The sequence below is a fragment of the Monodon monoceros genome, unplaced genomic scaffold (genome assembly GCF_005190385.1).
Source record: "Monodon monoceros isolate NGI ecotype Baffin Bay Population unplaced genomic scaffold, NGI_Narwhal_1 Super_Scaffold_14, whole genome shotgun sequence".
NCBI lineage: Eukaryota > Metazoa > Chordata > Mammalia > Artiodactyla > Monodontidae > Monodon > Monodon monoceros.
Genome location: NW_021703770.1, coordinates 16524431 through 16538391, shown reverse-complemented (window position 1 = coordinate 16538391; position 13961 = coordinate 16524431). Strand labels below are relative to the sequence as shown.

Sequence of the window (13961 nt, the reverse complement as noted above, 5' to 3'; positions counted from 1 at the left end):
CTGATTAAGAAACTGAAGCTTGTAATTAAGTAACTTGCACAAGATCACACAGGGAGAAAGAGGTGGCTTGCAAATTCGAGCCCAGACAAAATAAATCCAAGGCCCACCCTCTGAACCATTGTCTTTTACCACTTTGAAAAAAAAAACAAAATTGCGAAAGGAAGAAACAAGAGCAGTTTGAACAGCAATGCAAACAAACTGGACATGTCAGCTGCAGTCATCGTCAGCAACCCGTTACATTTTAGACAGAGCCTCCCACACTTATGAACGTGCTAAGAACGATGCTTCAGTCCACAGGGAGGAGCAGTTTTTAAAAGTACTGAGCTAAAGTACGGGTCATCCTTTTAAGATCCATGATAATCATTATTAATCGTGAACCTGTCCATCTTGTCTATTCTGCGCTGGGAATGCGGCTCATTTGTGCGGGTCTGTTAGGATATTTACTTTGTGGTGCACATTATATATTTTCTCTTAAGTCTCACTCTGCAGACCAGGGCTAAAGGCAAGCATTATTATAGATCAAAGCCAGTGAAGTGGGTAATGAGGTTTGGTATGTAAAACACCTGTTACAAATACGGGGGGAAATTCTGGCTCTTCTTTAACATGAACTGCTTTGAAATGCATCATCTGAAGTAGAATTCTTAGTAGGCCACTAGCCGCCAGAGAATGATTTCCCTTCGCCAAACAGAACACTGGTAGCTTTGGTTAGATGTCTTTCACAAGTGTGGAGCCATGTGCAGCGAGTTATTTTTATACATACTTCATGGGGTGACGCCTAAAATGCACCACTGAACAAGAAGAACATCCCCTACCCCGGCAGATAGAAGGAACTGAAGGACCATCCCGATCAGCTTCACTTAAGGAACATGGTCTGAATTCTCAGGCTGATACATAAGCTTAAAAAAGAAACAATTAAAATATCTAAGCAGAGAGTTTTCATCTCCTTGGGTAGAAAGCGTTCTTACTTATTCAGATGTGTAGGTCCCTGTGCCACAGCAGGGCAAAGGCAAAGTGGTTATAAATATAACACGAAAAGGATAATTAATTACATTTTCGGATCACTGTTAAAATCATGCCTGGCTCCTCTTTTGGGAACTGTCTTTCAAGACTGGTCTATGTTAAGTAAGTGCTTCCTAGGTTTATAAAGTCCCTTCTTTATTCCTCTTCTCTACAGGAAAAGGTATAGTTTTCATTATCGGATGCCAAATGTTTATCGCCATAGTCCAACAGCAGGAGTGCTGGAGGATGGGAGTCATAAAAAAAGGGTCACTGCTAAATCCCCCAATTTTTTCTCTCCCTCCCTCCCTTCCTTCCTTCCATCTGTCCTTCCATTTTTTCCTTTTCTAACACATTTTAACAGCCTGATGTCTGCCAGGTACTATGCTATATATGCTGGGGTCAAAATCACGCTATTTGTCTTACTAATCTCAAGTACTTCACAATCAGCCTCAAATGCCCTACCTCCCTAATTACTGTAAGGCTCCGCAAATCAGAGGCCAAGGCTTATTCCTCTGAGACTTCTTTTGGTCCCCACACGATGTCTTGAGTTTGTGTAGCGCGCAGCAGGAGAGCTGATGGGGTGTTAGATAATCTGATTTCCAGCTCTGTCACTGACAGGTAACCTGGGACCAGTCACCTAACCCTCCTGTGCAAAAGGCAGATTGTAACACCTGTCCAAGCATCCACAAAGGGGTGACCTGGTGACAAAATCGTAATGTGAGTAAAGCCCCTTTGCAAACCTAAGCCTTACTCATGGAGTTGCCCCCAAGTATAATTCAGGGTCAAGTGGCCGTGTCCCAGGGCAGCTGGGTGGAAACAGGGAGCCAGTCATTTCACTAAAGCCCTGCCAACCTCATGCTAGAAGCACCGCCCTAGAGAGCGAGCTTCTTGAAATGTGAAACCGAGCGTGACATTTCCCTGCCTAAAACACTTCACCCTCAGAATGAAATCCAACTCTGTAACAAGGCTTACCAGCCTTGCCCCCTGCTCAATTCTCTGGTCTTTTTTCAGTCTTGCCCTTCATCAAGGTCTGAAGGTCACATTCTACCCGCTCAGCCACACTGGGCTAAAGCTGATGGCCAAGCTCTTTTTTAGGCTGCCCTGAGGCATTTGCCTTCCCTAGCCCTAGAGGGGCTCAGCTGCCCTTCCCGCGGGAACCCACAGCATCCCATAAAACCCCGCATGTTGCCCTTTTCACTCCATCCTGTAGTTGCCTGTATGGTGCTGATCCGATGCTGATCTGTGTCTGTCACTCAAATGTTGCTTCTTGAGGGCAATCCCCTAGTGGCGTGTGGCACATAGAAGACACGGAATAAATAACTCGTTAGAGGCGTAAATAAATGAATGAATGAAGAACTCCTTTGCAATGAGACAGGAAGTGATTCTTTACTGTGGTCCAGTGTATTCATGAAGTCCTACCTGGGAACTCTGCACCATTATGACTTTAGCAAACCAGATGTGGTAGCAGAAAAATTATCCCTCCCCACCTCCCCCTGAAAAGAAGATGCCTAGTCTCCAGATCCTGTGAATATGTTACCTTACATGGCAAAGGGGAATTAGGGTTGCAAATTGAATTAGGGTTGCTGAACATTAACTTTAAATGGGGAGATTATCCTGGATTATCTGGATGTGACCAATGTAATCACAAGGGGCCTTTAAAATGCAAGAGAGGTATAATAGAGGTTGGAGTGATTAGAGGTGAGACGACTCAAACTGCTACCCCAGGCTTAATGGAAGGGAGCCATGAGTCAAGGCATGAGAGTGGTCTCTAGAAGCTTCTGGAAAAGAGCCTCCAGAAAGGAATGCAGCCCTGCAGATACGTTGATTTTAGCTCAGTGAGATCAGCATCGGGCTTCTGACTTTAACAGACTGTAAGATAGTAAGTGTGTGTTTTAATTTACCAGGGTTTCTAGTTATTTGTTACAGCCATAGTAGAAAACGAATATTTCAAACAAGAAAGTAGAAGAAAGACCTCATAAAGACAAATCATTCCACCTCTTGGAGCTTCACTTTCCTAATCAACAAGTTGAGGATAAGCATCCCTAGTCCGCTTATTTTATACAGCTGTTCATGAGGATCAAAGGCTTTAAGGCTTGTGCTTCAATCTCAGCCTCAGCATTTATTCACTGTGTTTCTTTGGCAAGTGGCTTAATTGATCTGGGCCTCAGTTTTCTTATCTGTAAAATAGACATACTGATAGCATCAGGGTATTGTGAGATTCCACTGATTTGGTCCACGTAAAGTGCTAAGAACAGCATCTGGTACAAGGTAAATATTATATAAGTGTTAGGTGCTATCACACGTGTAAAAAGAGTTTACAAAAGGTTAGGCATTATAAAGTAGAATTAGCATTTTTACAGAACACTGGTTCTTAAGAGGTTGGTTCTTGCCCTTCCCCAATAGCAGTTCATAAACTTATGGAGGCATTTTAGAGGTCAAGGTGGGTCATGCTGGCATACAACTAGCATTTAGTGATAGCCGCCAGGGATCCAAGACACCTTGCAACATCTGAGCCAGTCCTTCACAGTGCAAGATTTTTCCAGATCCCAAGTGATACTACATACCCCTACCCATCTTCATTTGTAGCTATGCATCGATAGTAATTTTACATACAAGTCCTAGCATCTACCTCCTTCATTATGACCTCTGGTGTAGTTGTACCATGCAGTTATCTATTGAAACATATTTTTTATAATTCACTTCATTTCTCCATTTTGTCATGTTAATAATAGGGCATTATTTTGATTTTAAATTTAAATTAGAGTTAGGTTATATGTATGAAATTCATTTCATGATAATAAAAGGGGTGTTAGAAAGATTTGTTAATAAAAGTGTGTTGGGTCTGAATTTATAAGTTATGAAGTGAAATAAGGTTTAGAGATGGCTTACCGCAGCTTTCTAGCTTTCCAATGAAGAAAATTAAGGCCCAAAGAAAGAAAGTATATTGCAAAAAGTGTAATTATTAGTTAAAAGATAACTCAAGTTTCAAGATTCTAATTCCAGGGTTCTTGGGTATTCTTTAAGAATCTGTACATCCTAAATAAATTAATATTCTTTAAACTTCAAATTCTCATCCAGTCCTGAGACTGAATGCCAGCAAAATCACTGCCCTTCCCTTGCACCCTGCCACCTCCCTGCCCCATCATCCCTACTTCCACCACTGGAGAAAGTGATTATGAAAGTGACATTTTAGATGATCTCAACAGACGAGCATTCCTGGGAGTAGTACTGAGGGAGGAACTCTGATGGAGAAGGTTAATGCCAACAACTGTCTCTGACTTTCTCCTTTGCGTTTCTATTTTTTCTAGTCTAGTTCCATAAGCGACCTCTGTACCCAAGGATAATTCTGTCCACGCCTCACCTCCACTTCCGCAACATTCTGCACTCCTTGATCTCAACAAAGTTCTGAAGAAACTAATTTTATTGTCACTTCAGTTACAAAAAGGTTGATATAGGCCAAATTATGATTTTACTATTGCTATAAGGGCAAAAACCTCTTCCCCCACCCCCCCTTCTGTACCCAAAGCTGCCAAAGACGTCTATGCAGGTATGCCCTGCCCAACTCCAGAGGGTGCACCCCTGGAGTTACGAGGTTGAATAGCTGCATGGCTGAATGCAGGGTCCCTGTTCCCACCTCCCTAAAATGGGAAATGAGTTCACAGTGTGAAGATTTCTGATCTTAACTTTGATGCACGTTTGGTTTAACACTGACTTAACTGGAATAGTTTATTCACTCTTTAAGTCTGAATTGCAATTTAGTCTCTTTGCCTGCCACGTGTTTAATGATGGACGCTCAGTCACATTGTAAATTTGGGCCATATCGCAGCAGCTCCCTCTTGATAGCCAGACACTTGGTGATTAGGGCTTTGAGACTCAATCCTCTTTCCTGTCTCTCCCTTTTGAGTGGTCCACACAATTGCTGTTTCCTGCTCAAGGCTGTCCCAAGCACGTCAGCACATTCGAGGAGTGGGGAAGGACATCTCGAGCCCAATAACTGATGAAGCTTCAACTGATTCAAGCACGCAGTTGAAGCAGAAGCTCAGAGTATCAATTTCACCTGGAGGTTATAAGTATGAGCTTTGAAGTCTGATAGACCTGGATGCCTTCTAGCTCTGGTAGTTTATGCAAATAACCTGTAAACTTTAAACGTGTAAAGTCTGTAAACTTTAGTTTCCCATCAGTAAAATAAGCAACAGTAGCACTAACCTCATGGGGTTACCAGAAGTGTACACGAACAAATGTAAGTAAAACCCGGCACATATTAAGTGCTCAAGAGATGTTAGCTGTTGCTGTGATTCTCTTTTCCCAGAGCAAAGGTCTCCTAACATTACAGTTCTATAGTACAAAAACAACAACAAAAAAAAAAACAATAAAAATTTAAAAATATAAACTCTAGTAAAGGAATAGGAAAGGTGTGTCCCTTAGAAGGGGCAATTTCATCTTCATGTGAATTGTAAAAATAATCACAGCAGGCATTTGATACGTTCTGTCCCGCCCCCCTCCCCAGGCCTTTTTAAATTCTCAGAGTGCTCTTCCATACAGCAGCCCAGTAAGTAAGCATTTCTTTAATCTCATTTTTCAGAAAACACTGAGGCTCAGGGAGGTTGACATCCTTCTGTGGCAGAATCTAAGACTAGAACGCTGGCATTGAAATTTGCTGGGCGGGGTTTCATTTCACAGGATGTACCATTAGTAGAGGCAGTCAGTCTCCACTAGGGGGAGCATGTCACGTAATGGGGGTCTTATTGGCTGCGGTTGAGGGATGAAACTAGTCTCCAACCGCTCCCTCAAAAATCATACAAACCAAAAAAAGCAATCTAAATAGAAAACAGTGTCTTTACCATATAAATATATCTTTAATACATCTCCCTTAGTCCTCTGGTCCAACTAGGTTACATCAGCAAAGACTTTCCTATGTAGAAATTCTGAAATCAAGATGGCATTTCAGTGCAGTAGCAAGTAGATAGGTGATTTTATTTTATTAAACTTTTTTCAAGATTTTTTTTTTGATGTGGACCACTTTTAGTCTTTATTGAAGTTGTTACAATATTGCTTCTGTTTTATGTTTTTTTTTTTTGGCTGTGAGGCATGTGGGATCTTACCTCCCGGACCAGGGATTGAACCTGCACCCCCTGCATTAGAAAGCAAAGTCTTAACCACTGGACCGCCAGGGAAGTCCCAATAGGTGATTTTAAAAAGCCCTTCCCGTGATTCTGAAAAGTCTCTTCAGCTGGGAATCCCTGTACTAGGCCAAGCTACAAAAGAGAGGTTGTTTTCTATTTGATTTGATGATACATGATCATTCCCACCTCATTTCGGACCAATACTCTCAGAAGAAGAGACACTGTTTTGGGGGTGGGGGGAGAGGGTTTCTTGCTTATCTTAATAGCAGTCAATTTCTGAAAACTCAGGCTTGGAATAAGATTGCTGCTCAAAGCCCAGGTGGGTCGTGTCTAGGAAGCCCATAGGTCTGCCCCTAGAGGTCCTGCCTGGAACACACAACAATCCGTTGTAAGAGTGTTACCTTCAGAGATTTTTACAAAGCTCACTTTTCAGTTGCTGCACCAATAAAGTCAGACAACTGCTTGACTTTTTTTCTTTGTCTAAGTTTATTTTAAACTGTAGCGAGTCACATTTTCTTCCTCTTTTGGGGTGAGAGAGTTTTTTTGTTTTGTTTTTTTTACTTCTTTGCTAAATCACTATTCATTAAAGTGAAACTGAGGAGAAGAAGAGACATAATGAAGGGCAGTGCCTGACATAGAAGCAACCTGCCTTTGTGCCCCCTGATATTTTGCAGTAAATATTACAAGCCAAGCAGGTATCCAGCCGTTTATAGTCCAAACTACACTTGCTCCAAATTCCACCTGCCCCTTGTCACAGAAGCCGACACACACTTGAATCAAGAAAACTTTTTTGTTTACTTATGTTAACCATAAAGCCAAAGCAAATAGCCTTCCACTTTCCGGATCCTGGGTAGCAATTAAATATGAAGACATCACAAATCCTCTAGACAAATAAGGGGCGGGGGAACGTGTATTCTAGGCCAGGATGTGGGCCATGTACCAGAGAGTTGCATCAGCTGTTACAGGGAACAGTTGGTTTCCCAACTTCGAACTTTCTGGGTTTCACACACCAGCACCACAACTGATGAGCAGGAAATTGACTTAAGTTCTTAATTTAGGCTTAAATCAACCACCTGGTTTACAAGGTCTCAGTTGAAACATTGTTTCAATGGCCATGGGTTCATTTACTCGTTGACTCAGCAAGCATGTCACGGAGCTCAAGGGAGATGACCCAAACTAAATCAAAGACCCCAGATAACTCAATCTACAGCGAGGAAAAGCTGAATAAATAGATATTTCCATGACATTAGTGCTGAAAGAGCTATGTACAAAGCAAGCTAAGGGGCAGAGTGGCAGGCATCCAGTGAAAAATGCAGCTGTAGTGGGAAAGGAGAGTGCGTCATCCCCTTACCACTGCCCTTCTGCCCCACGTAACGCCCCACAGTCACAAAAGGGCACAAAACGGTGCTACCTATTCTGCTCACATTCGGTAACTAGGAGAATGGGGACATAAGATCTCAACAGAGTAGTTTCTAAGACACCTCACACGCAGGGGAAACTGTTTACAAGTGCAAAGTTGTTTCCACATCACTCCGGGGGAATGGAGGGGAAACACCGGGGGAAGATGCAGGCAGAAACACCACTTCACCAGCCCTCCAACGGAGCAACCTGGAATCCAGAGGAACTGGCCAAACACCTGGCAGCAGAAGTGTACTTTTGCATACAGCTGCACCTCACTTCCCAGCCCTGGGCACAGCTCCCGAGCCAGAAGCCCAGTTTCCAATTTGTAAGGAGGAAATCGGGAAGGGTGGTGGGAGTTCTAGCACTCACACGTTGCCACCCCTCTCTGGCCCCTTTGAGATTCAACCCTTTTTTTTAGCTGGGCAGCCCAGGCTCCTGAGAAGAAAATTATGCCAAAGCAGAAAACTGTCAGAGTTGCTATTACTCAGTGAGCTCGCTTCGGAACGCGGGCGCGTACACTTCATTGCCAGTTTCACTTCCAGCCCCTACACTACACAAGGATTTTGCGCGGATAAAAAATGAGACAACATCACTACGCCTCCGACCCGGTGCTCGGCACAGAAACCCTCCTCGCCTAGCCCTCTCCTACACCCCTGACGGGTCAACGCCTGGGACAACCCTAGGGAGGGAACAAGTTGCCCCCAGGTGGGCAAAAGTTGTCAAAACTCCGCCAGCCGCGCGCTGCGGCCCCCTGGTGGGTGACAGCAAGCGGGTGGGTGTGAGGATGCGGCTGCGGTGGGGCAGGGGTGGGGTGGGGGGCGTGCGCTGCGCATCCCGAGCGGCCCGCCCGGCGTTAACCCCTCACCTTCCAGCAGCACTTCCTTGCCAGCGCGCTTCAGCGCCTGCACCGCCTCGTCGTGGGTGGCGTCCCGCAGGTCGGCCCCGTTTACGGACAGGATGGCGTCCCCTACGTACAGGGCTTGCGTTTGGTCCGCCGCGAGCCCCTTGAAGATCTTGCTGATGAGGATGGGCATCTTGTTCTCCTTGCCCCCCTTGATGCTGATGCCCAGCCCGCCCAGCTCCTGCTTCAGCACCTTCACGCCGCGCTTCTGGTTCGAGACAGACTCGGGCACCTGCTCGGGCAGGTCGGTGAAGGCGGTGCGGACCCCGGCGGGCGAGTCCGGGGGCTGCGCGCCGCCCGCGCCCGGGTGCCCCGCGCCGGCGCCCCTGCAGAACGAGCCATTGGTGGCGGTCCCGATGCCGTTGTACGCCGCAGCGCCCTCTTCGCAGCTCAGAACCAGGGCGTCCTCGCTCAAGTTCACTAGAACTTTGTGCCAGCGATCCCGCACCAAAACTTCCAGCAGCCCGCTCCGCTGCGCTCGGCCGCCTCCCCCGCCGGCCGGCCCGGCCGCCGCTGCCGCCGCCGCCGCTACCGCCATCTTTCCGGCATTCTTAAAATGCCATGTGATTGCAAAAGGGGGGAAAAGTGGGGAAGGGTTGCGGGGGGAGCAAGGAGAGCGCGCCCGCAGGGAGGAGGCGGGACGCGGGACTCCACTCCGGGACTTCGCCAAAGCGCCCTGCGCGAGTTGGCAACCGCGGTGCGGCCGGTTCCCCCTGGCCTGATCCTGGGCGGGGTGGAGCAACCTAAAAGAAGAAGGAGAGACAGAAACAGGAAAGGGGGAAAAAACCAGCTGCCAGTGGCAAAACCCCAAACCGAGGGGAAGCCGCGTAACGGCTAAGCGCCGGCGAGGGTCGGTAGGGGGAGTCGCTCCCGGGGAAGGGCGGGGACCCAGCGCCCGGCGGCCGCTCACCTGTTCCAGCCGCCGCAGCCTCGGCGGTCACACGCCGCGCGCCCGCTCGACCCTCCCCGCCTCCCTCCTCCGAGCGCACGTCGCCGCAGGGACAGCTTCCCTTCCACCCCGCCCCAGGCGTCTCTTCTCCACCCGCCCTTCTCCGCGGGCGCCCACACCGCACCTTGGCGTGGTCTGTGTGTCCTGCGTTGGTCCCCTGCCTGATGCTCCCAAGCCCCCTCCCCTTTCACACCCTCTGTTGAATCGCCTTTCAGTCCTACCCCCCAGGGGTGTCTAGATTCAAATCTCCTCCCTCTGGCTTCCTCAAACCAAGTCTCGGCTTCTCCTGCTGAGTTCTTACCTGTCTCTCCTTTTCGCAGGGACTGTCAGGTAGACTCAGGCAGAGGCCCTGGGTTGCCTGAGAGTCACGAGGGAAGGCTGTCCCAAGACCCCAAAATGAAACGTCAGCATAACCCGAGTGCGGGAAACTTCTTTTTAAATGCAGGACATCTTTCTGCCGGGTCTCTGGAGAGGTGTCTTTGCTGGCTGGTGTTTTTAGCAGGTCGCTGCCTGCCCCAGACCCCAGAGACAGATGTTCTTCCATTTCTAGCACATTATATGCTCTCTGCTTCTGACCTATCTTTTTTTTTTCCCCCAGTGCCACCCAAATGCTTCCTGTGACATTCTCTTTCTTCCCGAGATCCAATATAGAAAGTCCACCATTTAAGAACTCAGTTGCAATGGACTGTCTCTCAAAAGTTCCTTTATGAGTGACATATGTGGAGCTCTAGCTGCATTTTTCCTGGGAAATGATATTATAATCATTGGTTACTTTCCCGGGCCAATGCGGAAATGCCAACATAACCCATGTCTTAGATGAACCTCCCCAGAACCCTCCTGGTCCTTGAACCTCTCAAGTTCTCCCCGACCCTAAGCAGGTCTCATGGAACTCTGGAAGTGTTTCACACTTCTCCTTTCCCTCCTTTTCCCTCCCTCCTCTCTCTGCCCTCTCTCCAAAAACCAAAACAAAATTCACAAATCTGAGAATTCCTAAAGGTAAACCCAACCCAGCAAGGTGTCAGGAGGAAAGAAATCTATTGAACACATTCCCACTGATGTGTATTATCATTGGAAGTTCTCTAACCCTTCCAGAATGACTCACACTTTTAATTGAGATTGTTTAAAAACCCAGACCCATCCCCAGAGATCGGGTGGATGGTATTCCAGGCAGGGTCCCAGAATGAAATGGAAACATTTGAGTTTTGGGTTTTTTTGTTTTTGAGGAAAAGAAGTCACTGCAGGTAGGTCAAGGGGAATGCTTAGATTTATACTTCTGCTTGTAGCAACCTTATTTCCTATATTTCTAACCCACCAGTGTTCCAAAAGCTGTTTATTCTTTCATGTAAAGGTACTCACGGCCGGGACGGCACAGGCGGCTCCAGTGTTGGGTGGGAAAACCGTCTGGGGGCTGCCCTCTGTTTTAGAGGCTGAGGACTCACACACGTCACTCTTCAGGAGCCTGAGTGCTGCCAAACGCACTGAGGTGGAGATAGGCACCAGGATGCCAGTGTGATGATTTAGAAATCAAAACAGATCGCCCTTGGACTGAAATCCTCCATTCACATCACACCTGTATCTTGCCTCTGTGGTCAAGCGATGTCAGAGGCCCAGGCATAACTAGAAGTAATGTATCAATTTGCCATAAGAAATTGCAAGCTCTGGGATGAGAATTTCTCAGAATCTCTATGATAAGCACATTTTTTTCCGGGTAAGCAGCCCTACATGGGAAGCAGTAGGTTGCTTGTTGAAAGTGGCATCAGAAGGGGAAGAGCAAATATTCAATATCATTAGGCCTGAGGCATACATGTCAGCCAGAGATGCCTTCACCAATGGAATTAGAATAATAGCCCCTCTTCTAAGTGCTTTATACATGTTCACTTAATCTTCCCAGTAATTCTTGGGGATACTTACTATTATCATCTCTCCTATTTCACAGGTGGAAAGGCGGAGGTACAGATTGTAAAACTTGTTCTGGTCCTGTAGCTAATAAATGGCAGTCAGGATACAAACCCAGGTGTGAAGAATTTGGACTCTTAATCATTGTCCTACACTCTCCTAAAAATGCTCAGAACCTGTCAGCCCCAGTGTTCACCTTGGACTGAGGCCAGCCTTTCCACCGGGAGGAAAGCCCTGAGGGTTAAGACCCTTCCCCTAGATATGTGTAGAAAGGTGCAGCCAGCCTTGTCTCTCTGGCCTCTCCTGCTTTCCAAAGTTAGAGCACACCCGGCCCTTCCAGAATTGACACATTCTTTTCTTTAGACATGTTAGTAAGTTGAAGCTGATGACTATTGTGGTCTTGCTTGCCTAAAAGCCCTTTCTTATCCCTCACACAGCTCTGCATATCTGGCCCCTGAGCAGTAAGGCTGACTCTCAAAGGTAAACTTTACTTACCTCATTTCTTGGTTCTAGATGGGACTACTGCACTGCAGCCCTGTAATACTTACAATCAGGACAGATTATGTTCTCTTAGGTCTCCCCTTTTGGAGAATGGTCACTGGACAGGTCTGAAAAGACTACTAGCTTCCTCCTCGCTTTATGCGTGTGGCCTTTGAAGCTCAGAGAAGAGCAGTGACGAATCCAAGGCCACGCGGTGGGTTTGTGACAAAGACACAACTGGGTTATCATGAATCCCAGTCCAACTTGAGCATTCCAGATGTTACAGCTGAAGTCCCCTCCTCCTTTTTTTAACCAGATTTCTTTTACTTAGCTCTGTCTCCAGTTCTGTTTCCTCCTTCTGTCCTAAACTTTTGACTTCCATTTCCACGCAGCCCAAAGTGGGATCTTCCCATGGGTGCCCCTTTGCTGAGGGAGGTGCATTTTCCGCAGATGTTTGGGTGGACCTAGGCTTGCAAAAACAGGCCACGAAATCCTCAGCAGCACAGAGCAGAGGACAGTGATGGAGCAGTAGCAAGAAGGGCAGTGTTCCTCCCTCATTCCACAAAGTTTGGTGGTGCATCTGTCCTGTCCCAGGCACTGTTCTAGGTGCTGTGAAATGCGAGCAGACAAATGGTAGGATGTGCCCTATGAGGCTTACATCATAGTGGGCGGTAGGGTGGAGGTGGAGAAAGACTGCAAACATAAGATACTCTCACGGAGAAGTAAATACCAGGAAGAAAATAAAACAGAGCAACAGGGTCTAGAGTGACGAGGGGCAAGGGACATCTATGGGTGGCCACTGTTAAGGAAAGCCTTTGTGAGGAGGTGACTTTTGCCTGAGACATGGATGGTAAGAAGAGGGGAATCTTGCAGAGATCTAGGGAAGAGGGTCCCAGTGAGAGGGAAGAGCCAGAGCAAAGCACCTGAGATAGAACTAAGCTTGCCTGGTTCAAGGGACCAGAGGAGGCCAGCATGGCTGGAGCAGCCCCTGGGAGGAAGAGAGAGACCAGAGGGGAGATCAGAGAGATAGACTGGGCCAGACCACAAAGGAGGGCCTTGGAGGGTTACAGCACGATCCGTTCTCCTTGTCCTCTTTGAGCCTCAACCATCATACATTTTGGATTGTCAGGAACTGTCTTAATTACGACTACAGTTGGCCCTCTGTATCAGCAGTTGGTTAAATCCGTGGATGCGGAACTTGCAGTATGGAAAGCCGACTGCTCTATGCCATTTAATATAAGGGACTTAAGCATCCTCAGATTTGGGTATCTGTTGGGGTTCTGAAACCAATCCCCCTCGGATAGCGAGAGACTGTATTACTTCCTAATACCTACTGAGTCAATTTTTACTGGTTAGAACACATGCTCCAGTGTTTGGGTTTGGAAAATAGGATCATTGTACTTTTGATGCTGTTTCCTGAAGATAGGTTGAGCATCTTTAGGGGGATTTATCCAATTACAGAATGGAGTTTGGATATAAGGTATTTACCTTGTGAAGAAGAGGAGGCAGAAAGCTCCTTGACATCTGAGGGGAAATTAGGGAACAGAATGACAGAGGGGCAGGAGGTGCTTGAAATGCAGAGCTCCTAAGCTGAGGCCTACCTGTGTACATACATGTTGACCAAATGCTTACTGAGTACCTGCTCTTATAAAACACTGTGGAAGGTGCTGGAGACAGGTACACCCAAGGATGCAAAGATAATTAAGACAGACATGTACATAAAGAGCTCATGGGGAGAATGAGATGGCTGCAGTACTGAGAGTGAAATGAATGGAAGCAGCCAGATTCCAGATTCTGAATCAATTCTGGTTAGTGACTCTTATTTTATTTCTTCTTCTCACTATTGAAACTAAAACTGTGCAACTCAGATTGGGACTTGAACCCTAAGGCTGGGACTCAAAACCCAGACTGGGGCTTGAACCCATGCATCCAAGACTCAAAGTTGGCCAAAACCCTGATTGGGACTTGCATCCACGTAGCTGGGACTTGAGCCCGGCCAAAACCCAGTCTTTCAACTGAGATCACACACCTGGTCACAGGACTTAATGAAGCTCAGGTTCTTGATGTCTCATCACAGAAAGAATTCAGTGAGAGACAAAGTGATAGGTAAGAAGTGGATTTATTTAGAGAGAAACACACTCCATGGACAGTATGTGGGCCATCTCAGAAGGCGAGAGCAGCCCCAGGGTATGGGGTTGTCAGTTTTTATAGG

The 13961-nt window shown here is 46.8% G+C and overlaps 1 protein-coding gene across 1 annotated transcript in view; it reads right to left on the bottom strand.

Annotated features, from left to right (window-relative positions):
• SNTB1 (syntrophin beta 1) overlaps positions 1 to 9480 on the bottom strand; it is a 222600-nt gene extending 213120 nt beyond the window's left edge. Inside the window, exon 1 of the mRNA XM_029222482.1 lies at positions 8389 to 9480. Coding sequence (XP_029078315.1) covers positions 8389 to 8962 — 574 coding nt within the window. The 5' untranslated portion in view covers positions 8963 to 9480. The remainder of the gene's footprint in view (positions 1 to 8388) is intronic.
• Between the last annotated feature and the right edge of the window lie 4481 nt (positions 9481 to 13961).